Source organism: Engystomops pustulosus, chromosome 3, assembly GCF_040894005.1.
Source record: "Engystomops pustulosus chromosome 3, aEngPut4.maternal, whole genome shotgun sequence".
Lineage (NCBI taxonomy): Eukaryota > Metazoa > Chordata > Amphibia > Anura > Leptodactylidae > Engystomops > Engystomops pustulosus.
The window spans coordinates 145,300,754-145,323,541 of record NC_092413.1 but is presented as its reverse complement, the minus strand read 5'-3'; the positions used below and the strand labels follow the sequence as shown (position 1 = coordinate 145,323,541).

The 22,788-nt window shown below is 40.4% G+C and overlaps 1 protein-coding gene across 5 annotated transcripts in view; it reads right to left on the bottom strand.

Annotated features, from left to right (window-relative positions):
- ARMC9 (armadillo repeat containing 9) overlaps positions 1-22,788 on the bottom strand; it is a 98,164-nt gene that overhangs the window by 65,956 nt on the left and 9,420 nt on the right. For all 5 annotated transcript variants that reach the window (XM_072142449.1, XM_072142448.1, XM_072142451.1 and 2 more), the window contains 4 exons: positions 20,120-20,290; positions 17,228-17,383; positions 15,182-15,274; positions 12,106-12,130 (listed from right to left, as the gene is read on the bottom strand). In XM_072142449.1, coding sequence (XP_071998550.1) covers positions 12,106-12,130; positions 15,182-15,274; positions 17,228-17,383; positions 20,120-20,290 — 445 coding nt within the window. The remainder of the gene's footprint in view (positions 1-12,105; positions 12,131-15,181; positions 15,275-17,227; positions 17,384-20,119; positions 20,291-22,788) is intronic.

Sequence of the window (22,788 nt, the reverse complement as noted above, 5' to 3'; positions counted from 1 at the left end):
AAGAATAGTGCAGCTGTGCCACAAAACGGTCACGTGCAACTCATATGTGGTGCAGACACTTCTTAAATACCATTGCAGTCTGCAATGAAAAGAATGTGCAAAGTTCAACAGAAAACTGGTGCAAGAGCCTTAGTAAATGTGGGCCATTGTTTTAATTTTTGAAAATGTATTAAAACATAATAAAACCTATATAACTTTGGTATCAACATGATTGTACCGTACCAAACTGCAATGCGAAGGGGTTAAAGTTGATATATCAGTGAATTACTTTTATGGCCTGCAGCATACAGTTATATATAAAATGAAAAATGCCCTTCAGGTGCCAATTTCAATGTGTTTGTTTGCGATCTAACCACAAGGGGGCACCAATACTTCAGATCTTTAGAATCTCCACACACATCCACTGTACCCATTACTACGCATTGATACGGACACTACTTTTAAAACATAACATAAATCAATTACTTTACAATTTAAAATATAAAGGAGTCTTCCAGGTTTTAACCAGTTACCCTGCACATTTCTAGCAGTATATTTAACATTCTGCCAACATATAATTCTTATACCACTGCAGTAGTCTTAAATGTGGCCTGGATTATCCCTATTTAACGTAGCCATAGGAGAGGGGAATATGAAGAAATATATGCCACTTATAAGACAGGTGAAAGAGTACTAATGTACAGGCAGTCCCCCGTTAACATACAAGATAGGTTCTTTAGGTTTGTTCTTAAGTGGAATTTGTATGCAAGTCGGAGCTGATATATTTTGTAAGTGTAACCCCACGCAAAGTATTATTTTGAGCTGCTGTGAGAACAAGGATTAACAATATGTTGGCAATTGCATCCTGAGGCTAAGGTACAGTAAATCACCAGCAAACAAGGAGCTTTACCAGAGGTCACAGTGGGCAGAGAGGGGTTGTCTGAAGTCGGAGACTACCTGTATTACTACTCACAGCAGATATCAGCATCATGTATACCTGTCTATATACAACAACCTTTCATCATAATAATAGGGTTTTAGCAGTACCATTATGGTGCTCTGATTGCATGGACACCAGACCCACACAAACTACATAAGGGAAGTTCTCTAACAATCTGAAGAGAGTAGGACAAAAAATTGAGGTCCCCTTAGATGTCACTGTCCATATAAAGTCAGTTACTTCACTGGGAGAAACACCCAGACCCCCCCTTCCACTTTCAGGGGAGGAGCAGAAGGACATATTCCATACTATAAGCATACACTCACCGGCCACTTTATTAGGTACACCATGCTAGTAACGGGTTGGACCCCCTTTTGCCTTCAGAACTGCCTCAATTCTTCGTGGCACAGATTCAACAAGGTGCTGGAAGCATTCCTCAGAGATTTTGGTCCATATTGACATGATGGCATCACACAGTTGCCGCAGATTTGTCATCTGCACATCCATGATGCGAATCTCCCGTTCCACCACATCCCAAAGATGCTCTATTGGATTGAGATCTGGTGACTGTGGAGGCCATTTGAGTACAGTGAACTCATTGTCATGTTCAAGAAACCAGTCTGAGATGATTCCAGCTTTATGACATGGCGCATTATCCTGCTGAAAGTAGCCATCAGATGTTGGGTACATTGTGGTCATAAAGGGATGGACATGGTCAGCAACAATACTCAGGTAGGCTGTGGCGTTGCAACGATGCTCAATTGGTACCCAATTGGGGCCCAAAGAGTGCCAAGAAAATATTCCCCACACCATGACACCACCACCACCAGCCTGAATCGTTGATACAAGGCAGGATGGATCCATGCTTTCATGTTGTTGACGCCAAATTCTGTCCCTACCATCCGAATGTCACAGCAGAAATCGAGACTCATCAGACCAGGCAACGTTTTTCCAATCTTCTACTGTCCAATTTCGATGAGCTTGTGCAAATTGTAGCCTCAGTTTCCGCCCACAGAACTGCCAATCACTGGATGTTTTTTCTTTTTCGGACCATTCTCTGTAAACCCTAGAGATGGTTGTGCGTGAAAATCACAGTAGATCAGCAGTTTCTGAAATACTCAGACCAGCCCTTCTGGCACCAACAACCATGCCACGTTCAAAGGCACTCAAATCACCTTTCTTCCCCATACTGATGCTCGGTTTGAACCGCAGGAGATTGTCTTGACCATGTCTACATGCCTTACTGCCTTGCCGCCATGTAATTGGCTGATTAGAAATTAAGTGTTAACGAGCAGTTGGACAGGTGAACCTAATAAAGTGGTCGGTGAGTGTACAGTGAGATACAGCCTTGCCCTTCGTTGTATGGAAACGATGGAAATCCTCCCGATATATCTTTACTACAACCAAGGCACTAAACAACGTGTGAACTCAGTCCAAGTGAACCCTTTGGGATTCACTGCTTATAAGAAAAATATTTAAAACTTTAATAACGTTAATAGTTCATCTTAAAAAGGTGATCTCTCACATTGGACTGTGCTGGCTATTATTTTGACCTATGAAGTTAGAGAAGAATACATATGTATTACTAATGACCTGAAAGTATACAAATCTACAATTCACACCTCATTTTCTGCCTCTGTTATAAGAGTATGTCGAGAGGCACATACACAGAGGTACACCGTTCTGTTCCTTCCCCTGAAAGTGGGAGGAGTTACCCTGATGATGTTCAGGGTATTTACCAGTGATATCACTGCTGTTATATGGAAAGATCTCTGTAGGTGGGCTTCCTATTGATATCACTCAAAGAGCACAATGGGAAATCTTGAACAGTAAAATAAAATTGTCAGCGGAGACAAAAGTAGAAAGAGAAAAGAAAGGGAATATTGCACACCAATGACAAAACACCCTGCTCACTGCAGGAATGCCAAGAGAGCAGGAGGGATGGTGACAGTGTAACAGCCTGCAAAGCCAGATCACAGAGCCCATTAGGCTCATTAACATAATTCTAGAAGTTGATTTAAGAAGGTGGGAGGCCTTACATAACAATTGGATGAAGGAGCCAAGGGCGTCCCTTCTCCAACACCCTGGATGACATATAGTTACGAAAGAATCAGGTGCGTAACTTGAGGGGGTGCAGGGGTTGCGGTTGCACCCGGGCCCAAGAGGTTAAAAAGGGGCCCTTATGGTGTTACTTTCCCATATGAGAAGACTATTACTATAAACCATACATTATAGTCAGGGCCTGGCACAAACTTTGCACTGGGGCCCATCAGCTTCTAGTTACGCCACTGGGATGAATGACACCTTGGTCAAGTTAGTTCCCTCCAGGACGTTACATTATGCATTACTCTCCCAATATCCAAAACTCTCCTAATTTCCAGCTAGGATCAGTTGCAATTATATGTAATACTTATTCTAATTTAATTGATTCCTAAGCTAATGGTGTTCATTTACAGGCTATTGACCCTAGGAAGTCTCTCATCCCTGATCTCGAGTTAGCATCAGAACTTTTGGAATCACACTGGTTGGATTCTGCCATCAACAATAATTAACCCAACTATATATTATGCTATGCCTCAATGTCTCAGATGTCCTCATGCACATGTCAACTTATGCCCTATGATCACTTTGTATTAGGGTGAAGTTGTAACATTACTTGGCACATTATTAAGCAGACCTGTCCCATGCCTGCCCTAATGTGCCATTTTGGTTAACTGGAAAAGGAACAGGGTTTTCACTCTGAGCACATATTCCTGAAATGAACCTTGTTCCTAGCCAGGAAAGCAATAGCAATTTGTTGGATGGGCGACAGGCACCCCACTATTGCACAATGGAATCAGCTCGTCAATGGTGTCATCCCATATGAGAAACTAAGAATATAGAGCTCCGTCTGAAAAATTCAATGAAAGTTTGGAAGACTGATGACTCCCCTCCAACGTCCTATTCACCCGCTCTTATTCCCACTGCATTGCATCACTAATATAATGTCCAGGAGTCCACCCCATGATACAACAATAGTATTCCGACTCCTACTGACTCAATCCTTTTTTCCATTCAACATGAAAGGAATATACCCTTTTTTTTTCTCCTTATTCTACAGTTTTTTAAACTGCCATGTATTATACTTTGTATTATATCATACTCGGGTTTATACAATTGCTTCTATAATCATGTGCACTTCTTTTGGCACGGTCTCAACATATTGGGAGTTATTTATCATACTCCGGCGCAGAAGGTGGCGGATTGGGGAAAATAATCGCAAGTGCTAGCAATAAGCTAACATTTGCAAATATTGCAGGGCTTCTACGCCACTGACGTGGCATTCTGCTTCCCCATTTATGCAAACCAGCTTCTTACAGCACCAGGACAATGGCCATTACTGCTGACTACCGTGTCAATTTCTTTTGACATCTTCTTTGTGGAAGGGGTGCTAATGCTGTAAAAGGGGACTTCAGTGTGGTGCTTGGCAGCATAAAAAAAAAATAAAAACCAGGTGCAACAGCGACATGGCCCCATCCCAGGTACAGCCAGAAGAGAGTTTGCATAACAAAATGCAGTTTTCTCTTAAATTAAATACCACCGAAAATATAGGTCATATAATGTCTCTACAAGATGCTATTTATACTAGTGGATGAATTTAACAGTTAGTAGACTCCCTTTAAATAGATTAGAAATTAATTATAAGATGGCATGATTTCCTACTGTACAAACAAAAAAATAAAAGTTAATATCTAAAACAATGAGATAATTCATTTTTGATCATCTATGTCTTTAAGCCTTGAAAAAAAAGAAAACATTGGATGGTTTGGTTCCCAAAGAGGGGCATTTAAGGGTACGGAAAATCTAATATACAGCTTGGAGACACTTGGGTACAATCCCATTTTTTTTCAGTTTTGAAATAAAAACACCTCTCAGCATCAGAGGTTCAAATGACATGTTTCACAGAGTGGGATTAACAAAACTCAATTCACCCTAGCGTCTTCTGAGTCAATGAAAATAAACGAAAAGTTATCACGTTAGTAAATGTTGGAGTGCAGAAGAGAGCACTATATCTGGAATGCTGTGTAGCAGCGTGGGCTGTGGTATTGGCATATATTTTATTTTATCCAAGGCACCAGGGAAAGGGTTTATTCTCATAGCGAAGGCCTAAGGGTACATTCAATACATTAAAGGGGTTTGTCCATGTAAGAAAGTTATAACATTTGAATCCCCTAGTGATGTTTACATAATAAAGGCCATTTTTGACCATTTCCTTTACAATTTTATTCTTTTTTTTTTTTTTATAAACACATTTTATTTAGGTTTTTATCACACAACAATAATACAGTACAGTATAACATAAATGTAATGAATGATAATATGTATTTTCAAATGACATTTTCAAAAATTCCAGTTGCCATGAGTCACCGTATTAACATTCTTGGACCAGTAAACATCATGCACTTAAAAGATGATGCCCCAGGGGGAGTCGACCCCATCAAATATGGTAGGACCCGCTACTTGATTTCCTGTGAGGAGGGTACATACTTTATGATGCTTTCCTCTCCTAATTCAAATTGGGTTACACCTGTAAACAATTTTACTCAGTTTCATTGCCGTTTTATCTCCTATAACTCAGTGATGGTCAGTGATATCAGTGTTGGGGTGGGGACTCTACGCAGACACCTAATGATCCCTCTAGTGCTGCGAGATGCTGTGTGCTGACAATGTGCTTAGATTATCATGGTACAGGCTTATATACACTTTTATTTAGCTTCTGAACATTCACTAGTATCTGACACATTGAAATCTAAAGAGGAGACAAATCAGAGAGGAGGGGTTATGAGATCCATGAGATGGATATAAAACACAATGACAGTCTCAGCTCTATCAACTCACCTATAACACACACAGAGTCAGCTCTGCTATATGCCTCCCTCCTCTGCCTTGGTTAAAGACCTTATCTGTTTGTTGTGAAGGCTATATGAAGAGGGATCACATGGTGAACCCTCTTCATACAGAGGTGGGCTTTGCTGCATATTTCAGAAAACACCAACCGATAAAACCGGCTATGGGTGTTAGCACCAATCATGGGTATAAACCCTTCTGATTTTGTTCTGAGCGGCGCTCCCCAGGGAGCAGCCAAACCTGAGACTGTCTGGTTTCTGCAGTTTTCTTACATTGAGCCAGTACTGCAATACAGTAGTATTACAGTATATATTTGGAACGATCAGACCTTCTAGGGTTAAAGTACCCAAGAGGATCTGAAAGAAAAGAAGTTTAAAATTAAAAAAAAAAAAACATAAAAATTCAAATCACTTTTCCCCTAGAAATGATATAAAACGTGATAAACAGTAAAAATCACAAAACATGTTAGGTATCGCCGCGTCTCAAAATGCCCGATCTATCAAAATATAAAAGCGCTTATTCCCGGTGGTGATCCCATTACAGAAAATAGCACTCAAATGCTACTTTCACAATAAAAATATCACATAAAAATATAATAAAAATTGATCAAAAGGTCACACAGGCCTCAAAGTGGTAGAAATTAAAACATAAGCTCATTTAACAAACAAATGACACCAGCTCCATAAACCAAAGTATGAAAAAGTTAGGAGTCAGGAAACATGTTTTTTTACGTGCACATTAGTTTAATTTTTGAAAATATATTAAAACACAATAAAACCTATATAAATTTGGTATCAACGTTATTGTACCAAACCAACGAATAAAGCAGAGGTGTTATTTGGAACGCACAGTGAGAGTGGTAAAAAATGAGCCCACAAGAAAGTAACGCAAATGCGTTACCAAATTCACCACATTTGGAATTTTTTTCCAGCTTCCCAGTACATTATATGGAATAATAAATAATGTCACTGAGAAGTAAAATTTGCTAATATCCCCTGACACCGATCTGTACACAGAAAAATGAAAAGGTTATAGATTTTTGAAGGTGGAGAGCGAAAAATGAACGAAAAAAAAAAAACCCTGCTTCCTTAAAGGGTTAAGAATATTGTCTTTGTGGGAATACCCCTTTAAGCAGAGGCCCAACATCCCACTACAAAACGTATTAAAGCTGTCCATGAACTGACACAGGATCACATCTTTACTAGAGATGTAGTTTTCCTGCAAAATGATCCACAAACTGCTCTACTGGCACATTGGAAAGCATTATTTTTTGCAAAAATAAATGACTGAACCCAAGGGTAAATTTATCTTGCTTTAATCACCAGAAAACCAGCGTACAAGCCATGCAGAAAAGTCACTACAAGCGGTCCCCTAGTTAAGGACACCCAACTTACAGATAACCCCAGACGGACACCTCTGCCCACTGTGAACTCTGGTGAAGCTCTCTGAATGCTTTACTATAGTCCTAGGCTGCAATGATCAGGTGTAAAGTGTCTTTAATGAAGATTTATTGATAATTCTAAGCCCAATTGCAGCAAAAAATTTTGAAACGCCAATGGTCACTGGGCAAATTAAAAAATGTGGCTGGATTTACAATTATAAAATATACAGTTTCGACTTAGATACAAATTCAACTTAAAGAGAACCCGTCATGCAAAATAACCTCCCTAAACTAAATATATTTTCATAAACTGCCATTAGAGAGCATTGCCTCTATCCCTTCATTGTCCCTCTACATGCCTGTAAACCTAAGCAACTAGGTACTAAAGGTGTATGCAAATGACCTGTGAAATGTCCAATGAAGCATTAGCATATTCAAGCTGTCCACTCTATTCATGAGTGGGAGGCACAGCCACACCCCCAGTGCATGACTGACAGCCTGTATAATGATGTGAGGCTATATAATGATGTGCTTCCTGGTGCTGGTGGCCACGCCCCCTGCAGCCTGTGTGTGCATGTGTGTGTGTTTAGGAGAGATACAGCAGCTCCAGGCAGCCATGTTACAGCAGAACATGTCAGATTCATGTGTAGCTGATGTCTGTGTCTCTCACCTGTATATTAGGAGGATGCAGCATGTCAGCAGATGCAGCACACACACTAGCCATGCTTTACTATACATTACACACAGACATGAGCAGGGGGAGGAGAGGGGAGGGGTGACAGGGGTGACATCACTGCCTCTGACCATGTGACCAGCCTGATTTACATAATAAGGAATAGATGATTTTACAATGATTAATGTATGAAATAACTAGATAAAGGCTGGGATGGGATCCTTGTGAGCTGCTCCAACAGGTAGAGGTGACAGGACAAGTGACACAGACCTGATGACAGGTGTCCTTTAAGAACAAACCTACCGTATATACTCGTGTATAAGCCGAGTTTTTCAGCACAAAAAATGTGCTGAAAAACCTAATCTCGGCTTATACACGAGTTAATAAAAAAAAAAAACATGAGTTAATAAAAAAAAAAAAAAATTAATACTCACCATCCGGCTCCCGGTCCTCGGCGGCGGCTCCTGGTCCTCGGCGGCAGCTCCCGATCCTCTGCGGCGGCTTCTCTCTTCGATTTTCAAGTGCCGGCAGTCGCGTCTATGCGACTTGCCGGCGGGCGCACAATATGATGTAGCGGTGTCGCCGCTGATGACGTCATCAGCGGCGACACCGCCGCATCGCACTGTGCGCCCGCTGGCAAGTCGCATGGACGCGACTGCCGGCACGTGAAGATCGAAGAGAGAAGCCGCCGCAGAGGATCGGGAGCTGCCGCCGAGGACCGGGAGCCGCCGCCCAGGACCAGGAGCCGCCGCCGAGAACCGCCACTTCAAATCAAAGGTGAGTATCGTCGGAGGGTGAGTATTAAGTTTATTTTTTTATTATACTGAGGGCAGGCTGTATACTTTTTGGGGCAGGCTGTATACTTTTTGGGGGCAGGCTGTATACTTCATGGGGGCAGGCTGTATACTTCATGGGGGCAGGCTGTATACTTCATGGGGGCAGGCTGTATACTTCATGGGGGCAGGCTGTATACTTCATGGGGGCAGGCTGTATACTTCATGGGGGCAGGCTGTATACTTCATGGGAGCAGGCTGTATACTTCATGGGGGCAGGCTGTATACTTCATGGGAGCAGGCTGTATACTTCATGGGAGCAGGCTGTATACTTCATGGGGGCAGGCTGTATACTTCATGGGAGCAGGCTGTATACTTCATGGGAGCAGGCTGTATACTTCATGGGAGCAGGCTGTATACTTCATGGGGGCAGGCTGTATACTTCATGGGGGCAGGCTGTATACTTCATGGGGGCAGGCTGATTGTATACTACTTGGGACAGGCTGTATACTACAGGGGGCTAGCTGGCTGTATACTACACCCTCGGCTTATACTCGAGTCAATAGGTTTTCCCATTTTTTTGTGGTAAAATTAGGGGTCTCGGCTTATACTCGGGTCGGCTTATACTCGAGTATATACGGTACATAACCTATCTTGTACAAAACCTGGGGACTTCCAAGTCCAAGGGATCTGATAAAAATCCACTGATTTTTATTAGACTTTGCATGGCTTCCATTTGCACCAATGCTGTCAGTGCTGCCTTTATTTGAGACTGTGATATAGCTGTGATATAGCTTCTGTTCCATTTTCCACTCAAGTAAAACGGACACTAAAAGAAGCCATTAACCGTTTGTTCTATAAAACAGATTTGACTGATCTTTTAAAGGCAAAAGCAGATTAGGCGGAAAGGAGGAAGAATGGTAAGAACCACATTAAGTGGACAAGGAAGCAACCTTCTCTGATGAGATACATTAGTAACTTGTAGTTTTTGTGGTATAAGTTTCTACAAAGTTTGTTAAAAAGACCGTTATCGTTCTGGCGAGTCACATGTTCATTTATGCAGTTGTGGCCCAGTTTCCATCTCCTATGAGGATTCTTGTTTTTGGTATGAAATATGTAGACAGAAAATGAACCAAAAATATGGCTGCATGAGTGTTTCTTAAGGTGAATATGAAGCAAGGGTCAGAATATTCCATGTAATCACTACATACTTCTCTCCCAACATTGTCTGATAATCATCATTTTAATGTTCCAAAAACCTTGTGTATTTCAAAGCATGGCTCTCTTCCCAATAATCCCTTCTTCACAGACCCAGAAATTAACTCTTTTTCCTTCTCACAGCTTGTAGCTGTATCCATTTCTTATTGTACAATATTTCCTTTGCTCCGGCGGTCTATTATACTTACATAAACCCACATTTTATTGACAAGTAAAGTAGTACAGCAGTAGGCAAGTGGTTAACAAATCCATACAGGTATATGACCTGATTGGCTATGAATTCAATGTTTTCCATCTTTTTTAGGATTTTCAATCAGGTCATATATCTGTACAGATTTGTTAATCAATTGCCTACTGCTGTACAACTTTATGGCGTGTGTTGTAGTCTGCGACTACAGATGAGACGTGTAAAGAGTGGAGCTAAAGTGTGATCGCACTGTATTTAGACACTACGGAGATAATTCAAGTCTAAATCATCACTGTGACAGCTATGCAAAAGGAAAAAAGGCCCCCAAAATCCAGAATGCGCTCCATTCATTTCATGTGTGTGCGAAGTCAGACTAGTAAATAAATTAAACAAATGCCATCGATTTACACAGTGCAAGTGTAAGGGTATGGTTTTCCAAACAATTTTGTCTCCAAAATGTATTTGCCATTCAAAAATAGCAAATAGAAATTGTGGCTTATGGCTTTTTTTTCCCCTTACAATATACGGTAGATTATTGTATGCATCAGCCAGTTGTCTAATGTAATAACAATTGTCTAACGTGTCCTGCAAAAAATATATATGCATGCTGAATTACTAATGTGATTTCCATTAATAAATAGGTCTATTACTGAACCTGAAAATATCCTGTTAAAGAAGGTGGTTAATCACTCCACTGATGATTTGGTTAAAGTAACCATGTCTACATTTACAGGGGAAAAAAATCCTCTTAAAAGGGGGGACTCAACCATTAAACTGTAATGTACTCGCATAGTCATTTAGATGACATATAACAGTGTTGGCGAACCTGTGGCACTCAGAGCTCTCTCTGTGGGCACTCAGGCCATCACCCCAGTACACAGTTCAGGATGAGTATGTTGTTCACAGGTGACAGGTAACCCTCCTTCTCACTACCGTGCTGGTGTCCGCATGACACCAATAGGATTGAAAGATGGGACAGAGCAGGGAGGAAAAAGATACTAAAATTTTGGAAGCTTTTAATAAATGAAATGGTTTTAGTTATAGTTTGGGCACTCGGTCTCTAAAAGGTTTGCCATCCCTATCCTCCAACATAGGAGATTAGCTAGAATCACAAAAAAAAGACTAGATGCTGCCACTTATGTTACATTTATATTATGTCCTTTTTCTCTTATGCTAATTAAAACTGTTGAATTTCTTGAATATATTTTTTAGATGATCTTTCCCGTAGCTTGGCTAGGACATGACTTTTGTCACATTGGAGGGTCCCATATAATAATAATAGTCTATAGGGTCTCAATGTAAAATTGTGCAACAATAACACAAAAACCATAGGAAATTTAAACCTGAAGGATATTTGTTTGCAGTTATAAGCAATGTGCCACAATACCAAGAATGCATGATTCATTTCAAAATCTATGTGACCGACAAATCCTAATGAACTATGACATACTTGTACATCATGTGGCCGCATAAGGTGTACAAAAGGGGCTCACGGTCTGAGCTCTCTCCATACAGGACAGGTAGGTGCCGTTTTATACAGTAGACACCTACTGTAAACTGCCGTGAATGGTTCCAAGGGGCAGTTGTCAAACCCAACTGTGGTACAGTGGGTTCATCACGGGAACCAAATTATTTGTCATCACAGCAAGAATCCTTTCTGAGGCTCCCAGTCCTCTTTTTCTCCATTTCTGTTACTGCACACTAGGGTAGTATGTTTGCATTATACTGCAATTTACTTGTATCACAGTATATTGTATGTGTTGATCAGACATTAAAGGGCCTTTAATATGTCAGGGGGCCTGAAAAAGTAGTAAAAGAAAAAAAGCACAGGTACAGGTACGACATGTCCCGAAATAAGGTACAAAATTATTGCTCCATGAGGAAAATGTCAAAATAGCCACGGATTTGAAAATTTGCCAACCCTTACACCTTACCCAGTACTGAACGCAAATGCCTGTCAGAAAATGACAATGCACACTTTTTGTCCAACTAATCAAAGAATAGTTAAAGAAATGAAATTGTGGTGAATAAAGACAATTTTAATAAATACTCCCCCATTGTTCTCACCTCTGCTGTTTTGGCCACTCTCTTTCTTGATGTTAAAGATGTTAAGGTAAAGTACAATGTACTGAGGTTTTCTGATCTCGATTTATCTACTCATCACATAAATGCAGTGTTTGGATTACATGTATATATTGGACAAGGACTGTGTTTTTAATCTTTATGAACATCTCACAAGTGCAGCCAACATGTGCAGATCCACTCCGTAGATTACAGACTTCAGCACTGCTTAAAAGAAAAAGGTCTGTATTCACCACCACACAGCTGTGTAATGTTTTCATATGTCTGTGGAACCGAACCAGCATTAAATGAATGAGCAAACCCCTATAACAACTCAAGGGAACTTCTGCAAGGATTCAAATGGCTTTGTGACCTTAGTCAGTGAAACGATGCTGAAGATGGTGTAAGAAAAGTTTGTCAAAATTTTAATATACTCCATGTTTCATTTTCATGACACTGACTTGCTGACAGCCAATTGGAAGAGTGTTGATTCTCAGCACTCCATCTAGATAACGGAGTAATGAAACATACTTTACAAAGTTACTGCCTAGACGATAGATCAGCACAGCTCACACACTCCAAAGATAAGTCATCCCAAATCATTACCGAGAGCTGCAAGCGCAATGAAGACCAGAGGGCAAAACCAAGGCACAAGTGGTTGTCATTTTGTTAATGAAGAGTAACATGAGTGAATCAAAACCACTTTCCTCAGTTGTTGTTTTTTGTTGTGTAGAACGTTATTTACAGTGTTAAAGGAAATCTACCATCAAAATCCATTCTGATAAACCAGGGGCACTTACTCAGAGCCAGGCACTGTGACCATGATAATCTTCTTATATTTATTATCCATGGCCTCCTTCCTTTTAAAAATATACTAATGAGCCTAATGTGCTCTGGGGGTGTTTCCAGTGCCCATCCTCGGTCCAGCTTCACTGCTTGTTACTCTGCACAGGAGCACTTCCCCTCTCCCACTATGCAAAGGGAGGGAGAAGCGCAGAGGGAGAATGGGGGAGGGGAAGCCTGCGAAACTACACCAGAGAGAAGCTCTGTTAACTCCACCCCAACCCAAAGCATTTCAGACTTGTAATTTCAGTTGATTTTAGAAGGAAGAAGGCCATGGATAACAAATATAATTAGAAGATTACCAAAGTCACAGTGCCTGGCTCTATGATTAAAGGGGTATTCCTATTGCAGCAAATAAATGTTACTGTTTGTGTGATGAAAAGTTATACGCATGTCCAATAAACTTTCTATATCAATTCCTCATGGTTTTCTAGATCTCTGCTTGCTGTCCTTCTATATGAAGCTTCTATGTTTACTTTTAGTGGAGAGAAATCTGACCGTGGTCACACATGTGCACAGCTCGTTAGTATCAGAGAGTAATCAGAGCTGTGTTATATAAAGAGCCGTGCATCTGTGTGACCATGGTCAGATTTCTGCCCACTGTTAGTAAACATAGAAGGTCAGCAAGCAGAGATCAAGAAATCTGTGAGGAATTGATACAGAAAGTATATTGGAAAATTGTATAACTTTTCATCACACAAATAATAACATTTATTTGCTGAAATGTGAATACCCCTTTCAGTGTAGCTGGTTATTTTAATGGATTTTGATGGATTTTTCTTTTAACCCATTAACAACATGTGATGTTTTATTATATCACATTGCTGTTAATTGTCTATTGAGAGGAACCAGAAGAGAGACTATAGAGACATGTATCATATGAGCGATTAGACCCCTTGGGGGTACTCACCTCCTGCAATTCAAACAGCTATAAAAATTACACAAACAAAACAAAAATCATAAACAAAGCAGATATTCTGACATAAAAAGTCAGATCTTTTATATGTAAAAAGTGAATTCCCTGGAATGGAAGAAAAAACTAAATAAAATGGCTAAATAATAAAAAGTGATCCAAAGATTGTACATTTTTCAAAATGGTATCAATGAAAATGACAGGTCAGGCAAAGTGCTATAAAATGTACCGTGGCTGTGTGTGGTGTCTGTCCCATTCAACAGGTCACTTGGGTAGATGTGAAGTCTTAGTCCCTAAGAAGCTGTAGAAATAGCCTAAATAACAGAGTTCCTTTATATAGCTGATGACCTATTGTAAAATTGACTAGAAGTAGCACATTACACCTCTATTTGCAAGTTGTATATTTAGATTAGTTTGGATCCCAGCAGAAGGACACTTTCCAAAGGATTTTAGGGGAAGGTTCCAGACTATTTTTTTTTTTATGTAATAACATTCTTTATCATCAATATTCTGCTCCTTTTGTTTTAGGGGTTCATAAGCATTTTACACAACTAGATGTTAAAGAGAACCTGTCACTCCAGCAATGCCATTGAAACCCTTAATACCGGTAGTATCTTGTTCTCCACTTTAATGGTGTCCAGTTGCTACCAAGTGTAACCAATTAAAAACATGAAGGCTTTATTCCAGCAATTAAAAAACAAACAGTCAACACAAATTTAGAATTGTTGACACATTTTCGGATAGAATATCCTCCTTAGTCATAACAGAAATGGGGAGCTCAACCATGTAGTCAAACCTTTTCAGCATGATATTAATGTCCCTCCGTGCCAACATCACACTCTTTATTCATCTCCTCACCATAATGCCCTGTGAAGAAATGCGTTATAAGCCAGAGATGCGCAGGGCCAGCACCAGAAATAAAAGACGCAGTATGAAGGAGAGAGTCACATCAGCACTGAGGGGCATTAATATGAAGGGCCATCAATATGAAGCTGAATGGCCGTCAGGAGGCTGAGGGAGCGTCACTTCATGCTTGTGCTCCACATCCTTGAAAGTGCAAAATATAACAGATTTTTCTTAGACTGGTGCAAAATATAAAAATACATTAAGCAGCAAATGTACACCATTAAAGTAAAGTACATGACATTATATGGGGTTTGGAGGGCATTGTTGAGGTGTCAAATTCCCTTTAAATTAAAGTCTATAAGGCATTTTAAAATGCATCAAATACAGAATTTTTTACCTAGTCAACATTTCTTCTATTTTTTATTATGACAGAGGTGGAAGATTATTTTTCCTCCAGCTTCCAGCATTTACAAAGGATACATATAGTGTTACAAGACGAGGAGTACTTCCAGCTTTCAGAGTCAATGACAGGAACTTCTCCAACCTAGATTTAAGTTCAGGAGCCCAGGAATCCTAAGAATAAACCAAAATGTATACATTATAAACATATCAAGCTAGTAAGAAAAGATCACACAGTATTGGAAGTGGTGGTACAATGGGAATTATACAGAATCACATGGTTAATCTCACAAAGTGACAAGTAATTAAGCACTGTGTGTACGGAATTTATACCACAGACAAAATAGCACTTATTCTCAGAAAAGCCTCATAACCTCATACATGAGATGAGAAAGGAAGGGAATCTCTGATGACTCCATTTACAAAAAATGTAGCTGTATTGTCTGAAAGATGAATGATATCTCCTCCTTGCACCTACAGTTAGGTCTCTTCTACACTTGCTACTCATGCTGCCCGGATCGCACGGCCCGAACGCTGCAGACCGGAACTGAACTGACATGCTGAGTTCAGTTCCGATTTGCAGCGTTCGGGACGTGCAATCCGGGCAGCACGCGTTGCGAGTGTGATGAGAGTTCATCGCATCACACTCGCGAGTGTAGAAGGGGGCCTTAAAGGGGTTTTCCCATTAAAGCAAATTAATATATAAAGTTTTACAATTTTCCAATATACTTTCTGTATCATTTAATCACGGTTTTCTAGATCTCTGCTTCCTATAGAAGGCTTCTATGTTTACTGCCAGTGGACAGAAATCTGTCCAATGTCACACAGGTGCACGGCTCATTATATCACACAGCTCTGATTACTCTCTGTGACGAGCTGTGAACCTGTGTGACCTTGGTCAGATTTCTGTCCACTGGCAGTAAACATAGAAGCCTTCTATAGAATGACAGCAAGCAGAGATCTAGAAAACCGTGAGGAATTGATACAGAAAGTATGTTGGAAAATTGTTGAACTTTTTTTATCATTAAAACGATAACATCAATTTGCTGAAATGGGAATATCCCATTAAAGGAAATCTAGCATTTGTTTTTATGTGTTGCGAACCAAACATACTTTGAGAATGCTGTAGCGCCACTGATGCAGAAACACATCTTGTTTAATGTCTGAAAGGAGTGGTTTTGCTCAAAAAGCAATTATAGGACCTTGAGAAAGCTGGGTGCCCTGGCTGCCGTACATAAACACATTACTTCAACATACACAGGAGCTGCCTGAACTGTCCAGACATCACTAATCAACCTGAGCTGGATGACTCATACACAGCAGCAGGGTGATTGTGCAGCGATTGATTACTTCTGCCTGTTAGGGATGACATATTCTTGACTTATGCTGGGCAGGACAAGGCTGAGGCAGTGCATAATTAGGGTGAGGAGAGCGTGAGGCGGCCACGAGAGCAACAGAGCCTTATTATCATAATTTTATAATTGTTTCAGCAAAACAACTCAGAGAATTAAACAAGATATGTTTCTGCATCGGTGTAGCTACCTACATTCTTAAGGTATGTTTGGTTCATAATGCATGAAAGCAAGTGGTAGATTTTTTTTATACATAGTCAATAGATGGCCCAATAGGTAACTATTTAATATGTGAAGCAATATGTTTTATTTTATTCATCTAACAGACTAAACCCAAAAAAATTATGAAGCCAGGATGAAACTGTTCTATTAGTGTGTTTTCCTCTATTCTAATCGATCAGAAAAATGGTGACCTTAAAAAGTCCATTTATTTCAATTAGTTTTCTAATGAGGAGCAGTACATTGGATTAGTGTGACACAGGTCAAGAGACTCTACATGCCCAACAAGAAGCCTCTCCTGTTTGTTTCCTGTAGTGCTCTGGCCTCACTTCCTAACACGAGTCCTAACATCAGTCATAAAGTTCTGTGTTATAATTACCATAATACAACACATAAATATAAATCCAACATGAAACGTTCCGGTGACAAGAAAGCTTCTGGCATCTCTGCTACGCAGAAATACGCTTCCCATCTGGGCTAATGGGTAATATTTTATTAGCGGTGCCAGGTCAGTTTCTGTGTGCAGCTTGGTATAACTATTTGTGTCATTAGCTACCTGGAAAAGATCTCGGAAGGATGGATGAGCAGCTGGATTAGGAACAAAGGGAAGGGCATAGAAGGGAAGGAATTCTGTCGTCTGGCTCAGTGCCGCCCCACTGGTTTCCAAGTAAGTCTTGAAATGAGAAATACGCTCTTCACAGTCAGCACGATCCTATGGATAAATAGAGAAATGATATATGCTACTTTTGATGTCAAACTGATTTTATTTTACAAAAATATTGATTCAAGTCTTTTTAAACTGTCCCTACAGATAAAAAGAGCTGGAGAGAGGGGAGGGATCCCTTTTCCTCCCCAAAAGATATATGATACTCCAATGAGTTGTGACATTGGTACCATCTGCATGCAGAGATAAACAGCAACATTCAGGATTTAGAGAGATAAAATGGACATATTCTGCATTTCTCAACAAAAATTGCAAAAACTTTTTTTGTATAAAAGGGAACCTGAAGAAGAAATGACCACATTAACCATGACCAGTATGTTATCAAGCAGCTCAATACTTTCCAGATCATGTTTCTTTCATGGCCCAGTGAAGTGGCATTGTCTAGAAAAATCACCTTTGAAGTGAGATGCAAATTGGTCTTATAAAGTCAGACACTGAAGTCAAGCTCTCCCTGCCTTAGAACATCCCGTGGTGTGGTTGACATTCACCAGACTTCAGGAGAACCATTTACTGATGTCCATGGATGCAAGGGCATCAGTTATAGTGGAATGAGCTTTCTGAGGCTGGGAGAGCTTGACTTCACTGCTAAATTCTCAGCCTCCTTGACTTGATACAACCAACTTACATCTTACTTCAAAGCGGGTCCAAAAAAAAAAAGGAACATGATCTGGAAGATGTTGAGCTACTTCACAACAAACCGATATCAGTTTTTAAGGTCAATTGTCTGCTGACAGGTTCCCTTTAAAATGATGTCCTGTTTGCATGTATCCCTTAGTATTAGTATTGAAGTGATGTAACAGTTTAGCTTTAAGTTATGATTTCAGTTTAACGCTTAGAGAAATAAGAGCTTATAGCGTCTTAACAGGAAATGTATGGGAGCAGCAAAGACATTAAAGTCATGTCAAGTGACATCAGTCAAGACATCAATAATCGCAGACAATAGACCATTAACTATTTCCATGACAAGGATGTGAGTAGCCATCTCTTATAAGCCAAAAAAAGCAGACCACTCCCAAGACTGATATCTCTCACTTGTCAGATATGTAACAGGGACCACAAAAGGTCATGGCAAAGGAAAGGCTATACTTAGAACTCTAAACCCTAATCTTGGCCAATGCACCTCCACATTACTTATAAAATAAAAAAATTACGGTAAAAGGCTATGTCCATATTACAAAATTTCTTGCATTCACATGTGCTTATTTATGCAAACACTAAAGCTAGTGAATAAATCTACCATCAAAATTAAAGTATGATAAACCAGGGACACTTTAATTGTTCCACCCACTGTGACTGTGGCAATTTCCTTATATTTGTTATCCATTGCCCACTTCCTTCTAAAATCAGCTTTTAAAATTTTGATAATGAGTTTGAAGAGCTGTGGGGGAGTTACCAGAGCTCCTCTGTACTGCACATTTTCAGGCTGTTACAATGCGCAGAACATGTCTCACCAAATCTACTCCTCCTACCTCTGCCTGTATAATCTAATAGCAGCAGGAAGTGCAGGGGGAGGGGAGACCTGCTTTCCATATTGTAACAGCCTGTGAAGATACAGCACTAAGGGGCTCTGATAACACCCCGAGTAGTCCTTCGGGATCATTAGTATAATTTTAAAAGTGAATTTTAGAAGGAAGGAGGCCATGGATAACAAATATAAAATTTCCACAGCCACAGTGCCTGGATCTATGAGTACCGTATATACTCGTGTATAAGCCGAGTTTTTCAGCACAAAAATCTGCTGAAAAACGTCCCCTCGGCTTATACAGTCTATTATAAAAAAAAAAAATACCCAGTTAAAAAAAAATAAACTTAAATACTCACCCTCCGACATCAGCGCGGCTCCCCGATGTCCCCGATGTCAGCGCGTCCTGTCTTTCTTCTCCGCGGCTCCTCTTCTCTCTTCCGGCATGGAAGCGGCCGCGTCATAGTATGCGCATGCTAGAAGAAAACATGGCCGTGTCCATGCTGGAAGAAAGAAGAGGAGCCACGGAGAAGAAAGACATCGGGGACATCGGTAAGCCGCTCTGACATCGGAGGGTGAGTATTTAAGTTTATTTTTTTTAAGGTCCGTGGGGGCAGGCTGCTGTATACTACTAGGGGCTTCTGTATACTACTGGGGACTGGCAGGCTGTATACTACTAGGGGGGGGGGGGGTTGACCAATGCATTTCCCACCCTCGGCTTATACTCGAGTCAGTAGTTTTTCCCAGTTTTTGTTGGTAAAATTAGGGGTCTCGGCTTATACTCGGGTCGGCTTATACCCGAGTATATACAGTAAGTGTCTCTGGTTTATCAAGCTTGGTTTTAATGTAGATTCCCTTTAAGGGCTATGTACAGCTTTTAGAATATTTTCTCATATTACTACAGGCTTAAGTTTTTCCTAATTCACTCTGAAGCTCCCAGCTCTGTTATCCTGAGGGTCTTCATGATCCATGGGAAAAGAGAGATGAGGACTATGGGAAAAAAAGCCATCTGACAGCATCTCTGACATACTGTATCTTATTTAAAAAGGAGAGTGAGCGATGTGCTTACATTGTGTAGTCAATAAACTAAGCAATTTCTTAAAATAAAATTCTATTGTGGAAAATGTTTACAGGCCCAAAGGTCCATTAAAGTGATTAAAAAAAAATCCCCCAAAGGTTTACACAGCCATAATACAGGTTAAAACACCATATTATTAAAAACAAACAAATAAATAAATATGAAAAAAAAACGACAGACTTACGATCCGTCCTGTATTATTCTTTAAGGGAAAAATGGCAAAGTGTATATGAAGATAAAATTCAAGTTTTTGTGCTAACGGATCATTGCTGCGAATATCAAGAGGGACATGTTCAGTCCACTTGTCGAAGAAAGTTTTTCTGTCCCCATCTTCAAACGCGGTAAGGAGGTCTTTCTGCAAGATAAGGGATGACATGATGAGAGACAGTATAGGATGGTAGTGTCAGTATAGAAATCCATAACTATTACCTGACACACACACATACAAACTCTTTGCAGATGTTGATACTGGGACTTGAACCCTGGTCTCTAGCCGTGCAAGGCTACAATGCTAACCACTAAGCCACCGTGCTGCCCAATGAGCCTAGCAACTAACAGTACATTGTGATTAGCGGTATCAATGGATAATGTGATCATAAATACTTTTATACTTTAATAAAAATGAGCAAAATTGATTAATAAAGTACTGATCACATGATCCATTGATGCCGATAATCACAATGTCCTGTTAGTTGTTAGGCTGCACCTGGGACAGCAACAGCATGTCCAATTGCATCCAGGCACTTAACAGGAAACCATGAGGGTACGGACACACGTTGCAGTTAAAACTGAATCGCAATGATCTTTGAGGTGGTTTTAGGTGCAGTTTTGTTAATTTAACAGGTGAATGACATTTGTTGAACAGGAAAAGCTGTTGATCGCCGAGAGCTCCAGCGATCTCTCTCACTGAGGGCTGCATTTGACTTGCTCTGTGCCCGCCCCTCCACTCTCCCTCCTCCCTCTGCAGCCCGGGAACACAAGGAGAGCGAGACAGAACTGCCGGAAGAAACAGCAGAAGCGACCAGTACAGATAAGTGCAGCAGGAGGGAGGAGGCAGGAGCTGCTCTGTGTGTATTACACAGGCAGCAGTCAAGAGGCTTTGGGACACTAAACAATTATAGGTAATTACTGTTTAGTGTCGCAAATTGCCCTGTATGACAGATATCCATGGCCACTGTTAGAGATATATTCCTCTACAGCGGCCATCTTGGACCAAGAAAACCAAACAGCCGCCATCTTCCCTATTAGACGGGGGTCATGCTAACCACTGTCCAGCTAAAGTCACTATTCAAACTTCATCCAGTTTGAAAGTCAAGTTTACAACATGAAGTAAGGGCGGTTAAGCCCTAGATAAAAATCTCTAACAGCCACATATATATACTTCCCTTGCTGCTGTGTGCCGCTAGTGTCCCTCACTGTATAGGGGTAGTGTTCCTCACTGTATGGCTATAGTGTCCCTCGCTGTATGGGGGCAGTGTCTCTCACTGTATGGCTATAGTGTCCCTCGCTGTATGGGGGTAGTGTCTCTCACTGTATGGCTATAGTGTTCCTCAATGTATTTGCTCCTGCTTTTTGATATAGTTGCTGATGTTGGTCTTTCCTTAGTGGTCTGTTTATTATCAGTATGGTGATATTTATCTTGTTGTACTGGTAATGGTCATCATCTGGCAATATTATATGTTCCTTATATAGTGGTATGGTGTGATTTTAGGTTAAATAGCCGTATTGGCACTTAGCAATGATTACATAGACTTTGGTTTGGAGTTTGGGCACTTGGTCTCTAAAAAGGTCACCACCACTGGTATACACCCATTGACTAAAGTAAACATATTACATAAGGTATATGGTGAACAAAAAAAAAAAAACACACATAAACACACACACAATTGGGGGTTATTGACTGCTTTAAAACACCAGCCTTGACCCCCCCCCCCCCAGCTGCAATGTACCACATACAAGATTTACTAAGAAGCCTTTAGATTTGACTTGTTCTGCTCAAAATTAGGCCAACCCACTTATAACTCTCAACCATTGGAAAAACACAAAAGCCTAAAATGAAGTATAATTACCGTAAGTAAAACTTGTATAATATAAATAATTGTTGGAAATGTAAAAACTCCAATTTTTGAAACTGAAGGGATGGAATACTCACATGTAGACTATATAAAGGGTTAACAAATCCCTGATTAGTTCCTTAATGAGTAGGAGTGATGCCTCTTTATCATATCCTGTTGCTGCACCCACACTCTAATACCTTTGTGCTTACCTCCATGACAGGCAGGATGACCTTTCCCTAATTTACTCTCTCCTGTCTAAATAGAATAGAATTAAGCAATACATCCTTACAGACAAGACGTTTCCTAACATTCCCCACCCTGTCTGCTGGAGGTTACACCAGGAGGCGATGACCAGTGCAGACAGGGCGTTGCTCCATGTTACCAAAAAGCCTCCCTACAACCTTTCCAGCGTTCGCATTCCACACATCGCGTGCCTATCGGCTCCACAAGTGTTACAACAAGCTACATTTTTAATTACAATAAATGTCCCAATGATACTCGCCTCATGGACAGCTAACGTTTAATGGTTCAGTAATATGAATAATTTACATTCCTAAATACAGGCTCACCGGCACCAAAAACCACACACATATGACTACAGAGGAATCACTTCTACTGCTGCGGACTGCAGCCTGTGCATCTCCATAACATACTGGCCTATAATGTTTACAGAGAAAAAGGCAGGGAAATAAAATGCTGAATAAGGGATAACTACTTATCACAAGGCAACTGAACATGGCATTTCCACAGAATATGTACAATAACATCACAAATAAGGCTTTTAAAGAATACCCAT